Genomic DNA, 26,872 nt, shown 5'->3' with positions numbered 1-26,872 from the left:
TTTGAAACTGGGCTCAGTGGAGGAAGTAGTCCGGAGCTATGCAAGAAATCTGCTTTCCAGCCACATAAACAGTAGCTCGCATGAAAAGGGGAGCATTTGCGCTACGATTCTACATGCAAGATTGAGTGCTTGGCATTAATTTAAAGAGTGTTTACTGTGTATTGTTGAAAGGATCCCAATGAGCTGCCACTGATGCAGGCTTCCAATGGTCTGATAATACACAGATATTCATGGGATAAGATCTATTTCGCTGACAGTTACTGAAGTGGCAGTAATTGCTATTTTAAATTAACAACAAATTAACAAATAAATCTGTATCTTTCAAAGAATTTGTTTTTAATTTTGGAGGACATATCGATCTATTCATCGATCCATCCATCTGTGAGTGACGACAAATTAAGCTTTGTGCCAACTTCAGGTCAAAAAAACAACAACAATGGATTAACACAGTGCTTGAGTAAACGGCTAATGCTAATTATTCATGGGGACTTTCAGCAGACTTCAGCGTGTCACCAGATCTTTTGTAAGGGTGCAGCTGTCAGGTAAGTTGGCAAGTGTGACATATCCTTCAGTTTACAAGATGATATGAGAGCAGAAATCTTCCTGCTGTGTGACATCTTGATGAGTTGAACACAAAGACTGTTTTCTTTGCGCAGAGCAGCAGAGTCGAGCACACAACGTTGTGTGGGCACAATACGCCAGATACTCGCCGGAGGTGATTTATGATTCAACACAGAGGCAGCTACGAATCCCTCACCTTGAGTCATCAAAGGGAGACGTTCAACAATTTTAAGGAAGTTAATGGGGCGAGAAATAAAGACAAGAAAATAGGTGAGATGTCATACATTTATTTAAAACCATTTAAAAAGTATCAAAATCAATTACTATCAAATTGCATTTCAACAAAAATGTAGCAGTTCACAGAAATAACTGTACATCACGACACATGGAAAACTGTGCAAATGCACAATACAACCAATGCTGGATTTAAGACGTTCACACAAATTCAAGTTGTATGGATGGTAGTGTATATTAATAGCAATAAGAAGTCCTTTTTATTCCTTTCAAGCATGCACCAGCCTGCCTTTGTAAACATGTCCTTAAATTAAACAAGAGCAGCTACTCTAATATGAGCTAATGTTTTACATTCTAAATAAAGCTGGTACAATTATTTATTTATAAGGACGGGTATTTTCCACCTGGGTCAAAAATCAATGTATACAGTACAGAATGACATTCAGAAGGTTTTTTTTTTTTTAAATAGCTGTACAATCGATTCAAAACCAAAAAAAAGTCCCGGCCATGCCTCACATTGAAAGAATTAAACTTTGTGATAATCACAAAACATTTCATCTCTATGCCTCGTCATGTCAGGTTTCCTGAATCTGCAGTTTACATGTAGTTAAAAGCAGGCAAGCTTGAGTCTGACCACTCGTGCAGATATGGAGGATTTATCAACAAAAGGAGGCGTCTCTGGGACTCTTTATCCCTGCTGATGTGAAGTAAATGCAAAGGAATGTGCTAATGTCAGAAAACTAGTAAAGCCAGTCTGAATATAGAGAAAGGAAATAAACATTTTCTCCTGTACTTCCCCATCTCAGCCTTGTTTCAAGGAAATTTTGTAATGACTAGAGGATGCTGCCCATATTTATGTGCCTCACACTATCACCTGGGGGTTGTGACTATTGTCTGACCTCATATCATGTTACAGAAGGAGTCTGTGCTGAAGTAGAAGGGGAAAAAAAGACAGAGCCACAATCCTTCACATTGTTCCAGCCCCTCCTCCTCCTCCTGCTGCTGCTGCCGCTGATCCTCAACCATCTCTGTTGCCCTGACCCTGATCACAACCTGGGGGGATGATGTTACAGGAAGCCTGATGCTCCCGGGGAGATAGTGCTACTCCATGGTGACAGCCCCCTCTTCACCTCCTCTTCGACTGGCTGCCTGAAGGAGGAGAGAGAAGAGGGAGGGATGTGGGGTAGGTGGGGCGATGAAGAGGAGAAGAAGAGATGGTAGAGGACTGTTAATCACCAAAAAGAAAATAATTAAATAAAGATCTCTTGACATGCTACATATTGAACCTGGACAGGCCTCCAAATTATGACTCTGGATCTTTATTCTGTAAAACATGAATAAAACAGAGTGCTTTTTCACATATACTCAATAGAAAACAGTATAAAGGCAATATATTTAAAGTTTCACCTCATCAAGACACGTCTGACACTACTGTCTGTCCACTACTGGCAGGAAGGTGTCTGTATGTTCCTCACATGTTCAATGTCGGGACATTTAAAAATGTTTTAACTGCAGCTCAGACAGACTTGGTATAACTTCCACCCATGTACCTCTGAGAGGGATTTCAGTTCTGTTATGTTCTTTTGCTTCCGATCAGTGAGAAGAAACCAAATCTGATTTCCTCATCACATTTTTCATCCTGCCACACGGACATTCCTAAGACACACTGCTGCACTTCCTCCACTTTCTGTAGCTGCATGGCAACATAACAGGGATCTCTCATCAGGTGATGTCCGCATTGTCAAAGCCGACTCAGGTCGGATAATGCCGTTTTTTCCATCCTCTCGACATGGCGAGGCAGCGGCGGCTCCCCTCCTCGTTTGTGCTGGCTGAGTGGGTGGTCAGCTACAAAAACAGCTCCTCTGTCTTTCCTCAGCCAAAGGAGCGCTCTGTCACTTACAATGGATGTGTTTACCAAAAGTGGGCCTAAAGGGGATCCTGTCTCAGCGTGTGGTTGGCGTTCCTTCCTTGAAGCCAGACTCCACCGAGCAGCAAATATTAGGCATAATAATGCTTGACAGTCAGCAGAGGTTGCATTCAAGGGAAAATAAACTGAAAAGAAAGTGGCTCAAAAAAGCTAAAAGCAAGAACTCATAGTGAACGAACCAGTAAAAGCTGTAGCTGCTCACAGTGAAAGTGGACTTATTTTGTTTGCCATGCGCTGCTTATTGGCCCCTAAGTGGAGCTAAGATTAAGTGACTTCCTTATGAGTTGATAGATGTCTGACACTTGCCAGGCCTCAAAAGTACAGCACACACACAAGAGGATGTGGTGGCTTTGACGAACCATTAGGCCCTTTTACAGGCTTTATGGTAAGGACATCCAGAGTAAGAGCCGGAGGTATTCGCTCATCAAATGCAATTACGATGCATAAGAGCATGGACAGATTGTTATCACCCAACTAAGAGCACCAGAGCAACTGATCAGGCCATCGTCTCTGCAGTGGCTCAACTTCTATGTTTAAGATGTTAAGCTGACAGCACATAAATATGTGGCTGTGGTGGGGAGGGACTGAGTTACCATATCACTGTTTCACTGTTGGTCAACGACAAGCAACAATTTGTTTTTTTGCTTTTTTTTGGTGAAAGATAATGTTTATGCATTTATATGATGGTAATGAGTGATGGCCACAGTCACTTTTACTCTCTCTCTCTCACACACACACACACACACACATACAGCGTACGGCAACACAATCATACTGTCTTGACTCACGGTAGCCATTGGGGAGTATTTTTCCAGTTATTTTCAAGGACTGTCATGGAAAAAGTCAATAAGACATTAAGGGCTGAGCTGATTTAAAACACAATGTTCAAATATCAAGAAAAGTAATAAAAGAAAAACAATATCTCAGCTTCAGAAACTCACAGCCTATCAAACTGTGACTGAATGAATAAATTGTGTGACCATTTAAACTACTGTTTAGCAACTGATACTTGAGTATCATCACTGGCAATGGCATAAACTCTTACGCTAAAGCTTCGAAACAAGTTATGTCACATTTCATTACTGTTAAACCTGAAATCCGCGTGTGCATCTTAAGATATGAGCCAAAGGGAAAGCGAGGCATGATTCGTCATCTAACAGTAAATTCCACATTTGCCATTGTTTGCATGTTTGTGTATGTCTCCTTTTGTTTTCAGAGCATCTAGAGTGAACAGTTCTGGTAAAACCTGTTTGCAAGGAGTGGGAACATGATGATATTTGTTGGATAAACAATAGGTGAGAGGTGAAGAAGAATGCCACACTCACATGACGCTGAGAGTTTCAGCGTAAATGGAAAACTGCCCACGCAAAAATTTACAACACTGGCCGATTGACGATGCAATGCACTCTTCAGTTCTGAGCATGGAAGAGTTGTACAGGATGACAAAAGCCACCCCCAGTCCTGTATGCACACACCACTTAACAGCTACTGTCACCAAAGGGCATCTGTTATTGATCCATGTCTATATTTTGTTTAACGTGATGCCACTGATTGAGTGATGTGATGATTCAGGTGTGTCAACCGGTACGGATTTAAATACACCATTTCTACTGAGCCACCCGCAGCCAAAACTTGCCAACGCTGACTGCGGGGCTCATGCTTACTTCCACTCTGTCGTCCCCCTCCTCCTGTGGAGCTGGCAGAGCCTGGACGGCTGCTCTGCTGTGGCTCCGACTGGGAAAACTGGGGTGCCAGAGTCAGGCCTCGACCCTGGTGAGCACTACTCTGGCCGGCTGCTGTGTCAGGTGTACGGGGGATCTTGGGAAGGCTTGCGAATGCAGGGATGTAATCACCACTGACGACAAGGGAAAGAAAAGGGAGAAGGTGAATGAATAAATTATCAGTTTTTCTTTGAAGCGGTGATAAATTTGAATAAAGAAAATCACTCCCACTAAATCACTACTGAACATCATGATACGGAAAAGGTTTTGGCTTATGAAAAATCTCAATTATAAAACGTAAGACAAAAGTTAACAGTTGAAAATGGGTACAGAACATCTACATAATTTATGTTAAGGCTACACTTACCAAGTCAACCTTTTGAGACAAGACAAAAAGCTTCCTATATTGATTATCTTTTATTTTCTTTTCATCATTGCTACTCTCGTTTGTAACTTGCTTACGGCTACAAGGACAATTCAGAGAGGTCATCCTTTTATCTGATGAATGGCTCAGCAGCTGTGAGACATCACAGCATGAACAGATCTCATTTCACAGAAGGTTTCACAGAAATCATGGCTGTCTTGGGGTCCAGCATCAACCTTGCAGTAGCCTCTTGCCCCCGACACTTGATAGCATCCATTTCACTTGTTTCAGTCGATAGCCTCTATATCTGGTCGCAGTACGCCAGACTATTTTATCAGTACTTTCAAGATACCCAGCAGGGACAGCTATCAGTTGGGTCATCCATCCCATACAGACTCTTAGGTGCCAACTTCATATATAATGCAATTTATACTATTTTTGTGTGTTTTCTGGTCATTTTTTTAACCTAGAAATTGCAGCTTTTGACAGTTAATATCATAAGTAAGACCTTCAAAATGACAGGCAGTGTGTCTTCAGTTTTACACACATATTACGTAACAGTCTTGTCTATTCTTTACCTTTATTTGTTCTGCTTTGTTGTCCGTGTACCCAGCTGTTATTTCTAGCCCTGCGTCAGTCCATTGAGAGCAATGGAAAGGAACAGAGTCAAAAGCCATGCATGTGTACACATATTTGGCAAGTAAGGCTGATTCTAATGGTCTGATTCAGACTAAGGATCAAGTTACACATGTGATGTGTCATCAAAAGAGATCTTAGGCATGGTTCCAAAGTCCAGAGTTTCTTCTTCAGCGATTGTTGTTTGGACTTGAGTCTGCCATAATCATTATTTAAACCAGCGTTTTTCTCCACGATTCAGATTCTTTCTTAAGTCTGACTTTGGAACTTTGAAATGCAGACAGGTTTTACCTGCCCGGACGCTGCTTGAATCACCTTAAGTTTATTGTATCTTCCCTGCATGTTTACTTTCTGAACAACCTAAAATCAAATCGAGTTTTAGTCTCACGTATGCAATCAAACACAAAACGCAAATGGATAAAATAAGGAAAACATTTCTAAAATAGAGTAAAAGTGTAGATGTAAGAGTAATAATACATGCTAAAAAAGGTGCCATCAGTCTGACAGTGATATATGGCAGGTGGATGTATTATAGGTTGTGTTTGTGTGTGAAGTCACTGGTTCAGGAATGGCCTGCAGACAGTAACTCCTCCTCAACCTCTTTGTGTAACCCTTCAGGCAGTGGTAAGACCTCGCTGACCACAGCACAGAAAACGGCCTCTTGTCGGGGTGATTGAGGACTTTAATGATCCCCTCAGCTCTCGTCCTGCATCTCCTGGTGGAAATGTTTGAAGGACTGAGAGTTGACACCTGATGGTGCATTGCTGACCGCGACGCCTTCTGCAGGGCCTGGCAGTTCTTCTTGGTGCTGTTCCCAAACCAGGCAGTGATGCTCCCCGTCAGGACACTCTCTATGGTGCAGGTATAGAAAATCTTTAGCAGCTTGAGGGGCAGCCTGGAGTCTCGTAGGGCATCTGATGCGGTAAAGATGCTGATGGGCTTTCTTCACCAAGGTGTCAACATGAACAGACCATCATAAGTCCTCCATGATGCAGACATAAAGGTATCTGAAACTCTCCCCCCTCTCCATCAAGGCCCCATTGATCCAGCTCCTTAGTCTTGTTGACATACAGGGAGGCTGTTCTCCTGGCACCCGTTCTCCACGTGAGTCAGGCTACTTCTCCATGGTTATCATGGTTGCTAACGAGGGCATCGTGCCGCTCAGACAGAGCAGGATCCACGTCCACCTGTGGTGGAACATGAATCGCACAGAAGATCACTGAGGTAAACTCCCACCGAAGAGAGAACGGGTGGCATTTGATGGTCAGGAGCTCCAGGCCTTATTGTATTGTGGAAACCACAAAGAGGCCAATTTGTAGTCATGTCTCTGTGAGTGTGAGAAACACTGAGGATCACATGACTTCCAGTCACACAGTGACAGCCCAAACTCCAGTTTCCTTAGCAGACAGGAGCCAGATTACCCACATCCTGCGAAGCAATCCTATACGATAATAGATGGATGGATTTCAGTCAGCTCATTCTTACAGAGCAGTGACTTTGGCCCCAATATCCCTTATATCATCTAGTATAACTGAATGTTACAAACCGTTTGTTGAACTAAGTGGAGGCCTCTATCAGCTCACATAAACTTGCTTGTTCAGCCCAAACATGTTGCAAACATGGTCAGTCACTACAATCCTTCCCACAAAGTCAGCAACCCGAGGAGGACTTTAACTTTGATGTCTCAGTGGAAAACAGTCTGGCTGGCCTCACAGGCATCACCTTGGGTAAATGAATGCAAAAAAAAAAAAACTACAAAGACAAAAATATATATCTTCTCATCTGATATTTGCCAAGTTTCTGTGTTGCTAAGATTCTTTTCAGCTATCAATGACTGCGTCCTGAAATATCCTATCACTATAAAAGTCTCGTCTCTGAACTGGTGTGAAACAAACTGGTGTTTTACGTTACTGGGAGAAGGGAGCAGGGATAACTGAGGCAGTTTCCCGGGACTCATTACTCTTGGTGGGATTCAGGAGTCAAGTTCCTCTGGGATTTAAAGGAGAGGAGAGGCAGGGGAGGTTTCACTGAATAGGTCTCTTTGTGGGCTCTGCTCGTTTAAACGCATGTCACAGTCTCACAGACCAGCTTGGCAGTGCTGAGTCACAGATCGGTGTAGATCAATACTCTTGCCAAATCTCTTCACAGACACACAAATACACTGACACACATCTCAGAAGTTTACTCTGAGCTGACTTAGACCTTTTTTTTTCTGTTTTTGCCTCATTACCTAACAGCCTTACTCTAGTAGCAACTACCTCATAAAAAGGACTGAAATGAACAGCTGAGTGAATGCACCTAAGACAAACCACTGCTCACCCTGACTGAATTCAGTGTTTCTGAGCGAACGACAGCCAGTCTGTGGCAGACAGACAGGAAAAATATGGCGCTGCATAAGAATGGTTTGGATTTATTTCGCACAGGCCTCATCCTCTAACCATTTACAGACCTGCCCACTCACTTCTGTTGAGCGGTGAACTGAAAATTTGCATCCACCTTCTTTCAGCAGCTGAACCAGCAGCCTGCAGTCAAGACAGGCCCTGTCTCCTCCACAGAAGTGACAGTGATTCACAATGTCTGTTGAAGCATGCTGCTGCTGGAGTGCTCCTATTTGTATTTTAAATTTCATGTTATGTGTCATCCGGAAGTAGTTTTTCATTGAACTGAAATGCTTGTGACACTGAACCTGAAACATGGAATGATTTTCGAGTCGAACGTTTCACAGGTGTTGCTAACAATGGCAGAGACCATCCTGGTTGCGGCAGAGCACACAGCTGCTCTAACACACTGTATCCAACTCCCCTCCCAGCTTCGCCTGACAATGATCACCAGGATGTGGCTCTGCTACAAATCTTCCCGTGCCAATGCCTGGCGCGTCATCTGAGCTCAAAGCCATTTTTGTAGCAGCTTACACACTCAGGCTGGTAGCTATGACAGTATTTGTTGCTCCATTCTGGCTCAAGTTTTGAATGTTGATTGAACAGCTTTACAGTTTCTAACTTCTGTGTTTTCATCAAAGTGGAGGAAACCCGTCGTGTTATGGCAGTATCACTGCCTCCAAGAGGATTTCTCCAGTTGTCTGCCATTGGCTGATTATTGGAAGGACAGTCTAGCTGCTCTGGTAGACAGTCCGCGATGATGTACTCATTCTATGTATAATAAGCGCTATTGTGCAACATGTGCTCAGGACAAATACCATGGGAATATACTGGATATTTCTGCATTCATGTCTGTTTTGTCTTACTAGTTTTAGCAATGCCTCTCTTCTTTTGTGTGAGGTCTCAACCAAATCCAAATCAATATAATCAAATATAGCAACTTGTTGAGCTCATAAAGTTTCAGCCTTTATTTGCAGCGACATTAATTGAAAACAGAAAGTTTTGTTTTATGTGTCTGTGTTTGCAGCTAATATTTGTGTGTCAGGTACCTGGCAGAGAGTCCATTGTGTTCCTCCTGGGAATGTCCTTTTCTGGCCTGCCCTTCATATGGCCTGTCCAACTCGGACTCCTGGGACAACCGCCCACACTCTGAGTCTGAGTGTGTGTGTGTTTGTAGGTGATAAAGATGAAGCAAATTTAAGTTAAACTCAAAACTTAAATAAAAACAACAAAACAGCGATTTTATGCGTTTATGGTCACTGTAAGCACAACCTGGTGTCATACTGACTTTAGTTAGTATGGAGAGCCAAAATATGTCATTAGCCATTTCGTGTCCATTTTGCTGAGTCTTTATCCCATTTGCTTTCTAAGAATGTCGGAGGAACTTCCTTGCCTAGTGGACACTGGGCATCACATCAAATGCACGTAATAAAAACAAAACAACGAGCAGAAGGTGGAAGGGAAATTAAACTGTCCCACAAATATGCAGCTGATTTTCAGCACACACAAAGTGTATTAAGTATGAGTAATCTGACAGCAAAGATCTGATGAAGAGCCACAGCTTTGTGACAAAGTCAAAGATGTACTATTTAACTGCTATTAACTATTTAACTATCACATGTACAGTATTTATGTATTGGTAATGACATTTGGAAGGTAAATAACATGCGCTCACTGATGCTGTGACGCAGAGAGTCAGCAGTGCTGGGACGACTGCCAGAGCGTGTAGGAGGTCGGGAGTTGTGTCGGGAAGGAGGCAGACTTCCTTCCTCGCTTTTCTGTCTTCTCAGAGGGTATTCCCTGTCCCTGCTACCCTCAACCCCCTGACTGCCGGATCGATAATCCCTGCATATGACACAAACACAAACAGCAGGCTTTGTAAGAACTTGCATTCGGACTTTGATAAGCATTTTTTATAGCACATCATAAAACAGTTTTATTGACATAACAAACTCCCTAAGTAAATATCTAAACGTCACTGTTTAGAAATTAAAATGATCATTGCCACAGGTTTTAATTATTATGTAACAAAAAAAAAAGTGTATCGCTTACTTGCTGTGAGTTGATGCTCTCTTATCTCTGGGGCCATAGGGCCAGGTCATGTGAAGGACACCAATCCCTCACAGCTGTCATATCCATTACTCTAAAATAATACTCGTTCTTTGATCCCTCTGGTCTCGCCTACAGTTTGCGTTAACAATGATCTGCCTTTCAGGACTGAGCGGTTCCAGTTCCAGTCTCCGTCTGCTGTCTCATTCATTTACGTGAACAAATAAGTCGGGCTTTGCAGTGATTAATAGCAAAATGTACCTGAGCCCATTCTTTCTTTGACCTGCTGCACTGCTCTTAATGGCTGTAGGAAATTGTGGTTGAACAAAGGGGGCAGCATAATTAAAAATCACCTGTTGGTCAGACTACAAGCTGTCTGTGCTGTTGTAAACTGGTCTACCTTAAGGGAAAAAAAGCTGGATGTCAGGAGTTTGTATCTAAATGTAGTATTCCCTGGTGCTTCACACATTATTTGGAAATGACTGCCTACTGTACCTGTACAATGAACAAATAAACTTGAACAAGACACTCAACTTTATCCTGCACACGTACTGTCAGTGTGACACTCAGACAAAATGAATTAGAAGTGTCAGTTTAAGAGTGAACTACAATTTGGACTGTCTGACACTGTGTGTGTGTGTGTGTGTGTGTGTGTGTGTGTGTGTGTGTGTGTGTGTGTGTGTGTATTGAACTTACGCCGCGTTGACATTACGATGACAACTTGGTGTGACTGGTCGTTGTAGGGGCTCGTCAACACTTGGCTGGGGCAGAGAGGTTGACTTCCTCTTCACTTTTGCCATGTTGGTCATAATCTGGAGAACAGAGAGAATTTATATACATTTTATATATCTGGAATATTTTTGCGTGTTGTTTCTCTCTGTGGTCCCTGTAGCCACCTGACATTTAGCAGCACAACAACAAAAACTCTTACAAAGTTACAATTCCTAAGGTCTATAATGTCCTCAGCACTCATGGCACCAACACCGTCACTTCCCCTCATCAAAGGTATTATTTCCTTTAGCTGCTGCAGCTTGCAGAAGCTGGAACTGTGTAGAACACACAACCACCAAACCTCAATAATCGTGTGTGTACAGCTGTCTTGGTCGCTGACAGACAGAACGGCTTTTTATGTCTGCTTAGCAAACATGTTCATTGAACTTGTGCATAGTGAAGAGTGTAGCGAGTGTGTGTTTTGATCTTACCCCAAGGTACTCGGTGGTGAGCAGACTCTCCCCAGATAGTTCCCTGGGCTGTGGTTGGAGGACCTCATCTGTGTCAAGGTCTGTCTCCATTAAATCCTCCTGTCACATAAGACGGTCATTGTAAATCCAATGAAAATTACACAAGTTGGACAGAAGATGTACTTCAGAAACATCTGAAATATGGCCACCAAAGGGTACCTCAGCATGCAGTGCCAGTCATTCCGACTTTATTCAGTGACTGTATGACTCAAATAATGTTGTTATGGCCTAGGCCTTGTTTCTACAACTTTTATGAGAAGTCTCCCACCAATAATCACAGTTTCAAGGTTCATAAATTGTCACACAGGGTTGTGCAAGAAAAGCAATACATACAGTTACTGATTTCCATATATAACACATATATATAAATCATATAAATACAAATCGATACAAGAACACACTCGGTTGTTCTGTGCACCACCCTGCCAGATTGTTAATTTCCTCACAATTCTCATTGTTGTTTGAAATCTGGCCAATAATGATGATTGAAGCAGGTGGCAACACCCTCCTGTGACAGTAACATGTTAAGAGTGTCAGTAATGACATCAGCTGGCTGGTTGGCACATGTTTTTAGGACATGACCAGGGACGTTATGAGGCCCAGCAGCTTTGCTACTGAGAGTGGCCAGCCTCTGGAGGTGGAGCAGACTCGACAGCTCAAAGTGACCATGAAAGACATTAAGCTCATCTAACAATGTGGCCTTACACAACACAGTTACGTAAATGCCTTGGAGGTGTGTTGACTACTGAGACTGTTTACTTTGGCGGCGCCTAATTTACTTGAATATGTTTCAAATTTGACCATTCGCAGTAACATTTATGTGACTATGAAATGGGTTAAACACTAACACAATACATGGCACCAACAAGAGACCAGTGTAGTCTACACTGGCTAACATGTATCGGGTCACCCTTACAGCCATGGTAAATGAATAGCGGCTACAAAGACACTACATCTCAGACCAGAGGCAATGCAATAAGAGCACACTTGAGGAATTCTTATGCGACCACGAGCCGAAGAGTAGGACACACACATACCGTACGCTTACATATGCACACGTGTACCTTGGAGACTCCAGGCACTTTAAATACTACCATATACCTTATCTTGATAACCCATTTTCCCACAGAATCCAATCTACCGGGCCCATCAACCCCCCTTTAAACATATGCAAATGCACAAAAACAGGTGGGAGACACCCAATATCTGTGTCATACAGAGATTGCCATCTACGGGTTTGGGAAAGGTGTCAAATATGAGGTGTCCTTTTCTGGCCTCCTCTCACCCTCACTTGATTATGACCTGTTTTTGTTCATATATTCCTATAGCTGTGCTGAATTCATGTGTGTATGGGTATATTATATGATGGTGAAAAGCATTAACTTATCAATGTGTAACTGTTTGAGGAGAGGACATACATCATTATCATCCTCTTCTTCTTCGTCATCTGACTCTGGCCCCTCTTCATCAGCTGCGTGCAGCACAGCCACAGCAGAAGGATTAAACAAGTCAATACATTTTCCAATAAACAACACTTACGGCTTCAGTTTGGATTATAATTCCGAAGGCACATACAGTTTACATTGTAAAACCAAAAAACAAGGGATTTTGTTTCATCAAGTACCTCAAAAACAATTAACTGCTATTACTTAACACATGTGAAGACACTTCTCATGTGTTAAATAAGCTTGTCACATGTCACATGTTTGTACATATACAGGCAGTACATCCTGTATGAATATGCATTCATAGAGCACAACACATGTACGGTCAGATCTGTCTTCACCAACCTGAGTTTAACTGCTTAATAATGAACTCAATCTGTCTGTTGAGGTCTGGGTTCTCCTCCTTGCTGTAGCAGCCGAGAATCTCCTCTACACTCTGCACACATGTGGGGGGAAACTGTCATGTTAACACCAGTGTATGTGTACACAGCTGAAAGTTAGCTTCAGAATGACTCGCTGTTCAAAGGCTCGGCATGGCTCAAAAGTGCCAATTTGTGCAAAGCCCTGATCAGTCATGTCTGAGGCATCTGAAAATATTATATTTTTGTTCGATTGGACGGGCCTAGTTGTACCCATACCCAAAATTTCACTGCATGAGGAACAATTAGCCTTCCAACACAACCCACCAGCTCATCAGTCTCTGGGTACAGTGACTGTGTCATGTGACTGAGCATCTGTTCTTTCCCCTTCAAATGTTGGCTGTGTGGTGACATAAAGACACACATGCAGAGCAAAAACACAAACTGTGTCTGTTTCCTCCAAGCAGTTGAAGACATTTCTGCTATCTCACCATCTCTTTGGCTTCCTGTCTCACAGAGGGAATACACAGGATACTGTACAGGGCTCCATTCACATATGGCCGAATCTGAGGAAAGAGACACACACGCACACACACACACATAGAGTCTGTCGTTATGATCTCAGGCCTAATAGCAACAGCTTGTATGAACACCCTACAGCAAGGAAACATGGATGCCAAGAAGAAAGAATGCTTAAGCAGTGGATCCAAGTATCAGTATATTTCTTATGGATGGACAATGTGATCAAGACAAAAAAATCCTAGCAGTGGTGAGACTACAACGGCTTATGTTAATGGCCCTCCAAAATGACTGACAACCTGTCATAAAGTTGCTGAAGCTATGGCAGTTCATGCTTTATAGACGGCCCATGGTCATAGTCATGGTCGGTTTTTATCAAGACTTCCAGGAGGCATCATAAACTTTATGGCAGGCCTGGATGATGTCCGCTTGTGCTACAGGGGTACTGGCATCTGTGTTCAACAGATCAACATTGGTGTTTGGTTTTAAGTTGTAGTTAAGCTCTGCCAGATGCTTCTTTTGTGGTACTCTGTGGATGCTGCGTCCATGTTTTTCAACCTCTCAGAATGTGTTCTGTGTGGGCGTTAAATGCATCGTGCGTGAAACATCTGTGATCAAGTGTTGACGGATGTGTGTATCACCTCGTGGTTCTCATGTCCCAGGAGGTCAGTTAGAACCTTTAGCACATGCTTGGCGTTCTCTGCACACTTCCTTTTTCCTGCACAAAGACAGCCATCCAACACACACACACACACACACACACACACACACACACACACACACACACACACACACACACACACACACACACACACACACACACACACACACACACACAGCCTACAATGTGACTTTATAACCATTTTAAGAAAAGATGATCTTTCAGTTAGATTAATGTTTAATTAATGATTAATCATTAGCGATTCCCTCCAGCCCAGAGGGTTCTTAAACTTAATCCTCAAAGGTCTGTATCTGATTTTTTTTCAAGCTCAAAGGTCTGGAATATAACGTGACAAACCAAGGAAAACAAGGTTTCAGATTTATTCCTGACGAAGACGTATACTTAGAACTACATTTACAGTATTTGTAGAAATTTAATAGTTGGCCAGTGAAAATAAACCAATGTGACACCTCCTGCATCTAACAAACAAGCTTTTTTATTCTCCGTGATTATCTGTTGAGCATGTGAACTTCAGACTTTTTGGGTCATTACCAGAGTTTGGCAAGCTGAAGACAGGCTGGGTCTTTTTGAATCTATTAATATTCTGCGGGCTGGATATGACCCGCGGGCTGCCAGTTGACGATATGGGCTGGGTCTGGATTGACTTGCCGTTTGGCCATGACATTTTCATCATATCTGTTTTATCATTCTCCACGTGTAAAATAACAAAACCACAAATAAAATGCCAATCCAGTGCAGTATCTTACTGTGGTATTCCATAAAAAGCATGCCCTGGGCATGAGACAGAACTGAGAAAGAGTGTCTTTGGTCACAGTGTGTGACATGTGACGCGAACAAAGATACACTCCACATATGGTGTAAGAGGAAACAATATGGAGCGTGCACCAGACAGCAGTGTGTTCAGAAAAAACTGTAAAATCAAATATTTCTATTGAATGCAAAACTGGAAAATAATGATCTTTACCCTGGCCATAGTAAAATCAGCCAACAGGAACAAAATTAGACAGAGAATCTGTGTGGCCTTGAAAGAGGTCAAACTGATTTATGCTGAGATCATGAACTATTAATACGTTCAAATTTTCCACCATATTTTTCATTGAAGTAGTAGTAGCAGTACACTACAATTGTGCATTTTTGATTTAAATGTAGCTGTGTCAAAATTAAGTTGCACAACTTCCCTTCAGTAATCTAGACTTTATCCCCAAATGCTTTCAGCTTATTGCCTTTGTCAAGCTCAAAAATAAAGCATGATGTGTGAATCAACATATTTATTGATACGTATTCAAACACACCGTGCTGTGTGTGCATGGGACTGTTCATTGTAAACCAAGTGAATCCAGCTTCCTACTGGAAGTTATAACACGCTGCTGTACAAACAGTGATTTAAACAAGCAGTTCCAGTAAAATTCAAACAGCGACACGAGGGAGCGGTCAGCGGTGCATCTCACTGTCATCCTCCTTCACAGCTGGCAGAGAAGCGTGTCAGGCTCTGATAGCAATGCGTTATAAGCTATTATTGTACATTTATATTCAAACAAATTATGGGCCCTTTCTAAAGCACAGTAACTCTCTCAGTATTGATTTCGAATGGTTCTGTCTGATACCCTGATTGGTGTTTTGCACACAATCTACTCATATGTTTAATGAAAGTGTCTTATGAGGAAAAGTCCAGCTAAATCTCAAAAGGGCTGAGCCATTCTACAATTATTCCACCGTGCCTCTGCTCTGTATCTATCTACCTGTGCCTCGCCTTTACCTTTCGTTCGCAGGCACAGGTTCATGAGCAGAGCTGCAGAGTACTCCAGGGTGTAGTCACTCAGGCAGTCTGAATCCTGCAGCTCATCCACAAGCCAGCCAATCAGATCATCTGCTATCATGGCAGTCTGCTGGCTCCTCCTGATGAGACATGATGATAAATGATGGATTAAAATCAGCTTTAATTTAACTTAAATATTTGTGTTCCTTGACAGCACAGGATTCCTGGTTGATATCCAAGGGGAAAAAAGAAGTTAAAAAGCATTGAAGTTTGTTTGGACTAAAATCAAAGAGAAAATTGGAGATTTTCAAATGAAATTTCAATTTAATTTCAGTAATCTGTTCCATCCATCAGATTTTGAGGTCATAGTTTTTGTTCTTTTATACACTATAAATACTGCCATATTGACCTACGGAAAAATGAGAATATCAGTTTCCTGATTGGTTGCTCTATGTAGTTTCCGATTATATACACTCAATTGAAAATATATATCTAGATTGTCTTAGACTCACAAGAAGATTTACCTCAGGCTGAGTTTCTGCAGGGCCACGAGCACATTCTCTCTGGTCAGGGAGTCCTTTCCCTCTGTCCTGAGTGCCTCTGTCAGAAGTTTCAGCAGAATGGGGATTTGGGAGAGGTAAACCCGACCTGCAAACGTTAACACAACATGGAATTGACATCAGCTTACAAGCTTCAGCAATGAAAAGCCATAACTTTGCCACTAAATTCTTCATTACAACTTATGAGGGCAACACAGCAGAATTATCTCCTTAACAAACGCAAAGCTGACAGGACTCATCAATGTTGAGTATATCTTTCTACCAATATTTCAGCCTCTATCTGTTACTGGGAAGAAATTTAGTTCCAAGGAGTTCAAAACATCCATTGTCTATACCGCCTATCCCTTTCTGGGCTGCGGGGGGGCTGGAGCCTATCCCAGCTGTCAGCGGGCGAGAGGCGGGGGTTTTCAATTCAATTTTATTTGTATAGCGCCAAATCACAACAGAAGTTGTCTCAGGACACTTTCCATATAGAGCTGGTACAGACCAAGCTCTTTTATCTACAAAGAAACCAACAACAACAGGGTACACCCTGGACCGGTCGTCAGTCGATCGCAGGGCAACACACAAGACAGACAACCATTCACACTCACGCTCACGCCTAGGAGCAATTTTAGAGTCACCAATTAACCTAATGAGCATGTTTTTGGTCTGCCGGAGAGAACCCACGCATGCACGGGAAGAACATGCAAACTTCGCATAGAAAGGCCCCGCCCGGGGATCGAACCGGCAACCTTCATGCTACCTGCTGCGCCACCGTGCTGCCCGAGCTCAAAACATACTGCGGCATCTTCCTTGTGGTTGAGAATGAGCATTAACTAATAACTCTCTTACAAAACAATCTAAGCACAACCACTTACTACAAAATAGAAAGTAATTCATATCCACCATAGTTGGCTCCCTGCTACACAGGATCATTAGCGGTTTCAAACCTGAATGTAAAGTTATGATAAAAGGTCTTCCATGAATCTGTGTCATCAAATGCATCCAGCCAGACAATGACTCATCTTACAAAGAAATAATGATGCTTAACCAAATGTAATGCCAGTTGAGCACTTACCCTCTGCAAGAGAAGCGAAGGCATTGATGAGACGAGCCATGTACTGGCGGACAATCTCGTTCTTGGATCTCATTAAATGAAGCATGGTATTCTACAAAAAGAGAAAATGTAGGCTGGTTTAAAATATATAGTGCTTTCAGGAACAAACAGCAACATTTTACTGGCCATTTGCACAAGACTACCAAACTTCTGAGCCGACCACAAGGGTACTGCTGATAAATGCCAGTGGCTCCTCTGCTATATCTGGTACTGTAAGAGCGCGAAAGGCAGAATAGACTGAAGTAAAGTTAGCATGGGGTTGAAGGTGAGATTTTAAAAACCCACCCACACAGCAATAAGGAACTGGCCCGATCAAACCGAATGGGGCAAGATGTACATGCATGACCACAAGCTGACCATCGCACTGGGAACCCTGATTCTCCAAATGGACAGTCTGTTCCTTAAAGCAAGGTCATTTGTGCTTTAGGGCACTGTGAAACACAGGACATTTATGTTTGTGATTTGATTACAAGAAATTGATACCCTTCTACAATTATTATGGCTCTCTACAGTAAATGGTGTCATTTAGAGGAGCACCGTGGCAAGTACCAAGACAAAGAGCTCAGGTGTGAGGTGAGGATTAGTTACTCCTCTAGAAAGGGATTGTCTGTACCATGGCCCCTGAAGCTAAAGGTTCAGGGGAGGCAAAGTGAAAGGAAAATAAAAGAAGAAAAGAACAAAAACACAATAAAGAGGTAAGAAAGACATGAGTCAGAGAGGCTTCTGAAAACCTTTTGAGAGGTTGAAATGTGGAATATAATGTTTCCTGCTAAGGCCTTTTGTTAAATAAATTGCTCAAGAGACTGCTACTCAATCTGAGGCTGGGAAGACGCCATAAGAAGCCTCCAGCAGATTTAATTGACAGCTGAAATGTCCAGTTTGCGTACAGTATATGCTCTTCACCCACTTTGCAACATTAAGTCATTGGCAGGTGAGAAACAAATATCGCGTGCCATCAAAGGTGCCAATTTGCCAGCTCAGGCCTGGCCGAAATTAGAGCCTGGGGATTAATTGGGCATTGAGGCCAATAGACAAGAAGTTATTTTTTACTTTGGTGGTTACATGAAATATAGGTTGGGAACAACAAAATCACTGTCATTTCAGTTCACATCAGGAGACATTCAGGGAGAATTCGGCCATAGTAATTGCTATATAGTGTCAAAACATATCACAGTACAATTACATTAAAAGCAGTCCTATGGTCCCACCTGTTTAGTGCTGTATCGCTCCAGCAGATCGTTAATGATATAGGCCTGAAGCACTGTGTCTCTCTGTTCACCAGGGAGGGAGCGAGTCAGTCTCTGAAAAAATGAGAGGAACAGGCAAATAAAATTGACACATGGCATAAGAGGAATCAGAGATTGTCAATACACTGTGTAGAACAGGAATACTCACCCAGCGCAGCGCCTGAAGCAGCAGGGACCGGAGTCTGTCGGTGCCTTCCACCAGGTCTTTCTTTAGCTTCTCATAGTCCAGTGAGGGCAGCATTGGCACCTCCTTGGATCTCCTGGAGATGAAGAAAAAAGCCACGTCGGCCATGGTTTATCATGGCACTTATCGAACTGCACAGATTAGCAGACAGCCTTGTAAATTTAAAACTTACTGCGGCGCAATGGAGGCTCGTAGCATCGAGGAGGCCTGTAAGTGAGAGCAAAATTGCGAGAAATATTTCAGGCTACATTTCATCTCGTTCATATTTTGAAGTGTGGAACACGTAACCCATGCGACTGTTCATTGTTTTTCATCCTCACTATCTGGTTAGATAGGTTAAATGAGCCATTAGTGTTATTTGGACATGCATGCATCATGCCTGTGGAGCATGCCGAGTCCCCGGACATACAGTGCGGCTCTGTTTGGCGACGTCACCCATGCAGTCAGTGACAAAGACATAAAAATAATTCACCAACTTAAAGGTACCAGAGAGGGCAGGTTAGTGTGAAACGGCCATCCCTTCGCTTGTTAAACCTCAGTCCTGCATGTTGTTGATTTGGAGAAAAGGAAATGGAGGCTTCTGAATGGAGTAATAGTATATCATTGTGGTGGTGGTGTGGGTGTGGAGGAAGGGCGAAAGAACTAATTACTGGTGTTTTCTACTATTGAAAAGGGATGGGGATTTTGAGGCCTGAAATCCAATCTGAAGCCTGGGTGGTTAGGGCTATAGCGGGAGCAGTGTAGGGTCGGGGCAGTGATCTGCGTCGTCTGAGGTATCAGGTGGTCTGGCCGTTTTCTTCCTTTGGTGTGCAGTAGGTAATAAGGAAGTGGAGGGGAACATTGATACTTGGATTCCTTCCCAAATTCCTTCCTCTCTAAGCATTTCAGTCGCCATGAAGAACGCTGAAGGGCACCAGGACATGTTTCCCTGAGACATTTGACACTGGGGTGCCTGGACGCCAGTCCGATCGAGAGTGACATCCAACAAAGCTAAGAAAATACTGAGGTCAAAGAAAATGATTTATCTGCAACAATGGCAGAAGAAAAAAAAAGACAGAGTAATTTCTACAAGGCTAATACAACCTTTGATTTTAAGGGCACATTTATTCTCAGATTTCAGGGACATAAAGCAAAGGCTTGACCTGGATTCTCAGACAATGCACAGTTTACATAACAGATGCCTTTATTCTATTCACCTCTTTAGCATGTCTTGTCACCATTTACTTGTTTATGGCCGCGGGGACGACAACTGCAGGCCATCTATTGTTGTTGTTATTGTGTAAGCAGACTGCTCTGCTCCACGGTGTCATCCACGTTTTCTCCCTGCGGCAAGCTAACCACAGCGGAGTAGCAAAAAGAAATCTGTGGGAGCCATTGCCATGTTGCGAAGGCATAAAGAGTCTGATAATTAGGGTCAATTATGGATTTATGTTGCAAGGAGATGAACAGTTGCTTGTTTATGTGAGGGCAGATATGGTCTCTCAGGTCTCAGTTACAGCTGAGACAAATATTTTATCCAGGTTACAAGGTATGTTCACTATTGTCCAACAACTTCTGGCAATCAGAGTGGGAAATCTGGCTGTGGCTGTTTTCATCCCATGAAAGTGATCTGAAGATGTTATATCTTATGTTTAACTTGAGTGCCTGCTATTAGTGGTGTTAAGAACCATCACAATTGTATAAAGTCTTCTGGTTACCTCTTTTCAAACTACTGTAATTTAACAAAAGAGGTCACTCTTACAACAAATGAGGCCAAACATCCCGTTAAACTGGGGCAATCGAGTAGGAGCTAGAGGAAAACGATAGGGAATATAGACTGAGTACAAAGGCAGGCCAAGAAATTTAAATCAGTAGTAAAGTAAAGGGATGCAGAGATAAAGACAAGGAGATGAGGAGGAGCGCAAGGAGGAGGAAGAGACACGGTGAGACACAAGCAAGATGAGTAGTGGGGACCTGAGCGATGACAGGAAGTAAAGATGAAAACATATGAAACTTACATAGCCATCATCATAGGGACTCATAGAGTAATATCCCTTTGTGGACAAAAGCATCACACACGCAAAAACACAAACACAGAGAAAGAAGTTGTTCAGTTCAAAACTGAAAGAAACAAAGATTCAACAAACCAGAGTTCAACACCACGATGAAGCACTGACAATAAGCGCGACTGTCGAGGTTTTAGGTGCAGACAGTTTAGGTTCAGTCACTCTGGAAGAGCTATCAAATCACGGCAACTATGCCTTTTCATTAATTATTTGCTGTTAAATTAAAAGCAATAACATCTAAATTAATGAGTAAAAGAAAGTGTCAAAAGTGCTTGATAAACTTTAGATTGAGTGAGCCACTGTGACGTGTTCGAAATTGTTCATTCCCTACATTCAGAGTTATGTCATGTATGTTTAACTTTTCAACAAGCTTTCCACATGTGTGTAGATTAACGCAACACCAGGATCCAGCACCTATTTCCAGGATGCAAGTCGCAGAATAAACCCTCCTTTTTCAAACATCTTTCAAAAACCCTTCTCAAACACAGAGTCAACTGGACCAACATGTGTGACGCAAGGCCCTGAGAGAAGTTTTCTCTGCTGGGCTCTTATCAACAGTCCGTCCACTTTCTGTGCTTGTACTAAAATCATCTAACCTTTAGGCCTTGTGTTTTGTTATTCTTCTACCAATGAGGTGTGAAGAGGAAAGAGGTAGAAGAGAGAAGTGCGCGTGCTCTCACTCACAGTGCCGGGTCTGGTGAAGTCGGCGCTCTGCACCACGCTCTGCCTCAGTTGGCTGCTGAACAGGCGAATACACACACTCTGCAGGTACTCAGGGGAGATCTGCAAAAACACAGCAGATACTGTGTATGGACAGAGGGAGGAAGAGCAGGGTTGCCATTTTTGTGTCCCTGTGTCACCTAGCAGCCGTGTCACCTAGCAGCCGTGTCACCTAGTAGCGTGTGTGTGCATTTTAAATGTACACTATGTGCATAAAAGGATTTTTTGTGTACACATATACAACTGTGACCTTTACATGTGTGAGTAACAGCCTAATTAAACCGCTCATCGGCTCGTTTGTGCCTGCGCGTGTGCGTCTCTTTCTGTGTGTCCTGTAGGCTGTGTGTTAGAAGGTGTGTTTGTTTGGCCCACAGTCAAGCCGCCCTACCATTTTTCCACTGACGGTGGCCTCCAACGAGTCAACCAGCTCAGCAGTGATTCCAATCAGGTTGTGGTAGTCGGCCTGCATCTTGTGGAACTTCCGCACGTAGCTGGCAACGCGGCGGTCCGACTCGACCAGCTGGAGCTGTAACTGCTGTATGGCCTCTGTGCAGGCACACAGCCACAGGTTGCAGAAAACAAACACAAACAAATAAGCAACATTTTTTATCATGAATGATAATCTGTGTAACTTTAAGGTTAAGAGTCAGAATTTCAGATGATGGTTCTCTCTTTAAGTGAGTGCTGACTAACAACCTTGATCAACCCAAGGCTTCCCATTATCACTTCAGTATCTTTGAATTACTGTGGCTGTTGCTTACTCACAAGCCATTAACAATTTTATTACAGTTAAATAAGCCAACAAATTATGAATGACACCAAAAACATTGGTGATTAAATCATGGAAGTTATGTAACAACAGCATTTTGTCATTTGTGTTTTTACCGTGAAAAAGAGTTTTAGAACCTTTATCTGAAAAACTGTATTTCTGCACCACAGTAGGGTGAGAAGTCTTTACTCCTGTCCAGAATACGGACTCAAGAGTGAAATGAAAGCCAAAAATTACACCACCTACTCGAGAAATCATTGAGTAACTGACACTGACAAACACAAGTTGTCATATAGGAAGTCTGCAGTGGGGTATTATTTCACATGATAAATATAATTTGACAGATATAATAAATGCAATACACTGCAAAAGGTAAATTATAGGAGAGAGGTCTCTACCTTTAGTACTCCTTCCTCCCTCATTCTGCATGGTGCCTGTTAAAGAATACACACTAGAACACAACAGAGTGCTAATCAAAAATCCCTACTGTATTTGTTCCAGTGCTCTAACATAGAGAAAACACATACAACGAAAGCATATATGACGATGTAATGCTGTGCTTACTTTGACAGGACGTAAGACAAACACACAGTATGCCATGTATCCTGTTCTAAGCTGGGCGTTATTGTCAAAGAAAACATTTGTTTATGATTAAGGTAATCGGCTTTATTGTTTGACGCGATTTAAGTTTTGATACAGGATCAATACTAGTTTGCTTTAAAGGGAGGGATAGATCCATTTCATAAAACCCTTGTGTGAGCGAACACAGCTGGCATTCAGTTCATTTACGTGCATTTACGTAGCCAGGCCACTTGACGAACGGTCATATTTCATGTATTTTCATTTCACGTGTCAGCTGCCACAAGTGCTGCCCATAGCACTGTTTGCACATTAAGAGATTACAGTATTTACTAGATAACCTCCTTTGTATTTTATATACACACAATAAAGATTTATCTGACCAGCCCTTGAGATGATAGTTGCTATATTAATCTGTGTGTTTTGATCTTCTGCCAGTAGGGGTAAGGTTTAGTTTTGTGAATATGCAAAGAGGAAAATTCACTGGGTTTTCAGCAGAAGCAACAATAATTTACTTGCCCTTCTACTCTGAAGGGATTCAGGTGAGTTTGTGTCAGATTTGGTTTTGATATATTCAAATCCAGCAAATTATTAACACAAATCAGGCAGGGCTTGTTTGCAGGTTATGAAACGACCAGGTGTGGGCAACAGTCTGACTGTTAATGAATTCTTTAGTCACCGACAGAAAGGCTTTTTAGCTGAGATTTAAATGTGTAGCTCGGCCAGAAGGCGGAATGGAAATCACTCTGTACTTGGCCTCTGTTAAATCCCCCAGTTGTTCCTCCGTAGATTTAGTTGTGTTTTCCCCACTAGCTGATTTAGTATTTTGAAGCCAATTCCGAGAGGCAACTTTTATTTAAAGTTATGCAATCCACCTCTGTGAGGGCTGTCAGGTGCTGTATGAACACAGTTAACCACAGGCCATTTAGTAGGACACCACTGCCAAATATCCAATTCAATGGCAGTGTAAGAGGTTGAATTGAGCAAGTCATAGATAAAAGTTCTTTTTCCTCTACAACTATTCATCTGTGGTGGCAGTGCGTGCCATCTGTAATACAGGAACCATTTGACTCTGTTAGATTTGCAAAAACCCTGTTAGATTTGCATCTCATTTCACACCACTAAGAACAGCAATGGCATTGAAACAAAAATACAAAGTCACTCATCTGTATTCTGGTGGTTTTCTTAGCAATGATGTGAGCAAATCATGATAAAGGATACATATAAATTCAGAAGCCTCGGGGTGTTGGACGGCTTCAGTGTCACTGACAGAAACTGCTCCAGCTTATCTTTCAACTGTGGCATCCAGGAATCCTAAACATATGTAATGAGGTTGGAAGAGAATATGGTTGTGTTTATTTGGAAGGTGGCACTGGACAATAATTTTGCACATGTAATAATAGTTGGCAATAATCAACAGCACCTGGAAAAGGTCTTTGAAGGAGGGGTGGACAGTGGGGTTTGGAACAAAAGGTAGGGCATAGTAAGGCAGAAACTTTGTGGTCTGGCTCAGTGCTGCTCCCCGAGTCTCCAGATACTGCTTGAAGTAAGAAATCCGCTCTTCAAACTCAGCCCGGTCCTGGAGACAGAGTCGGGTTTTCCAGTCAACTGATTTAAAGTCAGTAACAAAATGTCAGTGAAGTCCTTTACATAAATCAAAACCCTTCTTCTGTTGCATGCACACATTCTCTTCAATTATATGATTCTGTCTCTTAGCCTGCTACCACCACTGAAAACTGAATAACTTTATATACAAAAATACACTCAAAGTACAATGATCTACACAGCGGAAGGTATGTTAAAGAAGTCCTTGTATGGTGCAACAACATCGTCATAGATAGCCCACTGAGTAAAAGCCTGTAGCACAGCTTAGTGGGCATTCTGAAGATAGCACATTATGATATTCAGCTACAGGGAAGAGAGGAGCTGCAAGACAGTTTGATTTTCTTTTGAGATAATATAAAAAAGTAACACTCTTGTTATAAGGACAAACAAACAAACAAACAAAAAAGCTTGGATCTACATACATGTCGACCAGGGTGCCTCCTCAGTGGGTAGATGGTGAAGTGGATGTGAAGGTAGAACTCCAGGCTCTGGGCCTCGGCGTCTGTATCTTTTACCTCAGAGGGAACGTTGTCTGCCCACAGCTCAAAGAACACTTTGTGGTCTCCGTCATCAAAAGAGCTCAGGAGGTCTTTCTAGAACAGTTAAAGAAAAGTGAGAATGAGAAAAACAATAAGTCATAACACTAATATTTAAAACATAGGCTATTTCCAGGTTGAAGCAACCGCATGGCAATAATTAACCATATGTAGACAAATATCCACTTTTCGCTACTCTTCCCGCTCATCCCCACTTGCAAGCTCCACAAATAATCAACAAACCTGCAAAAACAACAAGTTATGAGACGTGTATCAATTACCTGAACGACACAAATCTTTGAGTCTCTGAGAGAACTTCCTTGAGGCTTTGAGACGAGCTTGCCTTTGTTTCTGCATTCCTTATCAAAACTGTGAAGAGTCTCCTCAAAGTCCTCAAACTTAAGGTACTACAAGAGACAAAAAAAGCACAGCTTAAACAAACTGCACATCTCGTGCCTCGACGAATGTCTTTAGAATATCATGCTCCACCAAGCAAAGTTCAGTAAAGGACAGGTGTGCATCTTGTTTTATTGTAATGGACTGGTATTGGTGCTCATTCTGGTTTGCATACTAACTACTAAATTTCCCTAGTGTGGGATCGATAAAGTCTTATCTTATCTTATCTTATCTTGTCTTGTCTTGTCTTGTCTTATCTTATCTTATCTTATCTCATGCTGCTCTGTGTGCCTTCTCAAATCTTTAATTGGTTACCTCCTTGATCATCCCAAGTAGATCGGCTTCGGTTGCCAAGATGTCCCCCATCTTGGCTGCCTCCCTGGAACTCATGTGCCCAAAACCTTTAAAGTAAACAAGATTTCTGCTTTCATTAAGTAATGTCTGGACTTCCTTCAAGCATTCTGCACAGCCTGTAAGTATAGGGCAGTACATGGCACCATGTACCATGGCGCCATGTACCATGTACTGTTACATGGCTGATATTAATATCGTCATCGTCAACAAAGCGCTTTCGTTTTATTAAGGTGCAACAGATTTGAGAATCTTTGTGTTTCTATCTCAATTCTTAGATTAACGTACATTAAGGTAAAGCAGTACAAAGGTTTTTAAGTAAATGATAGTCATATTCTCAACCAAATAACACAGGCATCTCAAGTTAGCGATATTTCAAACCACAGCGAGAACGCAGAAATCAAGTTATTTCTGCTTTTGAAATTCAACATAATGTCCAACTTATAGACAACTTCAGCGACATCAACACGGCGAAAATGTGGCAAGCTAGCACTAGCTGACAAGCTAATCAGTCAACGTTATCTGAGGTTAAGAGAAGACGTAAGCAGAATACTCACCTTATTCGCGCATCATTTACTTGGCGAATACAGGCTTAGGTCGATTTCAGTGTGTTCGTCCGCAACTGAAACTTGTACAATCCATTTTCGACAAGGCTGACATACTTGACTTCGGCTAACATTTGTTAGCTATGCGTTAGCTAGCAACCGTACACAGATAGGACGCTAAAACACCTAGCAACCAAATGGTTAGGGTATGCAGGCTGGAAAGTAGAGGTAAATGTCGTAAATAGTCACACAACTGTAATTGTAAACTCTTCGTAAAAAACATCTCATTTTGTTCTACTCAGAGAAACTAGCAAGAGATTATTGTGCTTTTTATCTCAAATGGTTAACCTCCGGTGAAAACGTG

At 42.2% G+C, this 26,872-nt stretch overlaps 1 protein-coding gene across 5 annotated transcripts; it reads right to left on the bottom strand.

Moving 5' to 3' along the window:
• Positions 1–829: 829 nt before the first annotated feature.
• On the bottom strand, positions 830–26,810 carry LOC139329894 (lisH domain-containing protein ARMC9). 5 transcript variants are annotated; one of them, XR_011602111.1, is made up of 27 exons: positions 26,552–26,810; positions 25,928–26,082; positions 25,498–25,623; positions 25,103–25,273; positions 24,499–24,654; positions 24,297–24,389; positions 22,895–22,919; positions 22,116–22,273; positions 21,692–21,790; positions 20,960–20,995; positions 19,135–19,169; positions 18,927–19,038; positions 18,740–18,832; positions 17,493–17,583; positions 16,397–16,520; positions 15,873–16,012; positions 14,076–14,152; positions 13,407–13,481; positions 12,902–12,992; positions 12,530–12,582; positions 11,073–11,171; positions 10,567–10,682; positions 9,497–9,666; positions 8,871–8,976; positions 5,386–5,435; positions 4,387–4,577; positions 839–1,944 (listed from the first exon to the last, which is right to left on the bottom strand). XR_011602111.1 is itself a non-coding variant. In XM_070960515.1 (26 exons), exons 2-26 carry the CDS (start codon positions 26,000–26,002, stop codon positions 1,922–1,924), a joined length of 2,535 nt encoding a protein of 844 aa, XP_070816616.1. In that variant the 5' UTR covers positions 26,003–26,082; positions 26,521–26,809; the 3' UTR covers positions 830–1,921. The 5 variants fall into 5 exon arrangements, 4 of the variants coding, with proteins under 4 accessions (XP_070816616.1, XP_070816617.1, XP_070816615.1 ...); XM_070960515.1 differs by lacking the exon at positions 5,386–5,435 and having other exon boundaries at positions 830–1,944; positions 26,521–26,809; XM_070960516.1 differs by lacking the exon at positions 5,386–5,435 and having other exon boundaries at positions 830–1,944; positions 25,928–26,013; positions 26,521–26,809.
• Positions 26,811–26,872: the final 62 nt, after the last annotated feature.

The sequence above is a fragment of the Chaetodon trifascialis genome, chromosome 4 (assembly GCF_039877785.1).
Source record: "Chaetodon trifascialis isolate fChaTrf1 chromosome 4, fChaTrf1.hap1, whole genome shotgun sequence".
NCBI classification, from domain to species: domain Eukaryota; kingdom Metazoa; phylum Chordata; class Actinopteri; order Chaetodontiformes; family Chaetodontidae; genus Chaetodon; species Chaetodon trifascialis.
Note: the sequence above shows the minus strand (reverse complement) of the source record. Positions and strands in the feature narration are given on the sequence as shown.

Excerpts from the sequence above, each read along its gene's own strand:
- LOC139329894 (XM_070960515.1), bottom strand. The coding sequence starts at position 26,002 with ATGAGTTCCAGGGAGGCAGCCAAGATGGGGGACATCTTGGCAACCGAA. Across the intron at positions 19,039-19,134 it reads CGAGCCTCCATTGCGCCGCA|GAGATCCAAGGAGGTGCCAA; the intron begins GTAAGTTTTAAA and ends CTTCATCTCCAG. Across the intron at positions 10,683-11,072 it reads TCACCACCGAGTACCTTGGG|ATTATGACCAACATGGCAAA; the intron begins GTAAGATCAAAA and ends TCTGTTCTCCAG.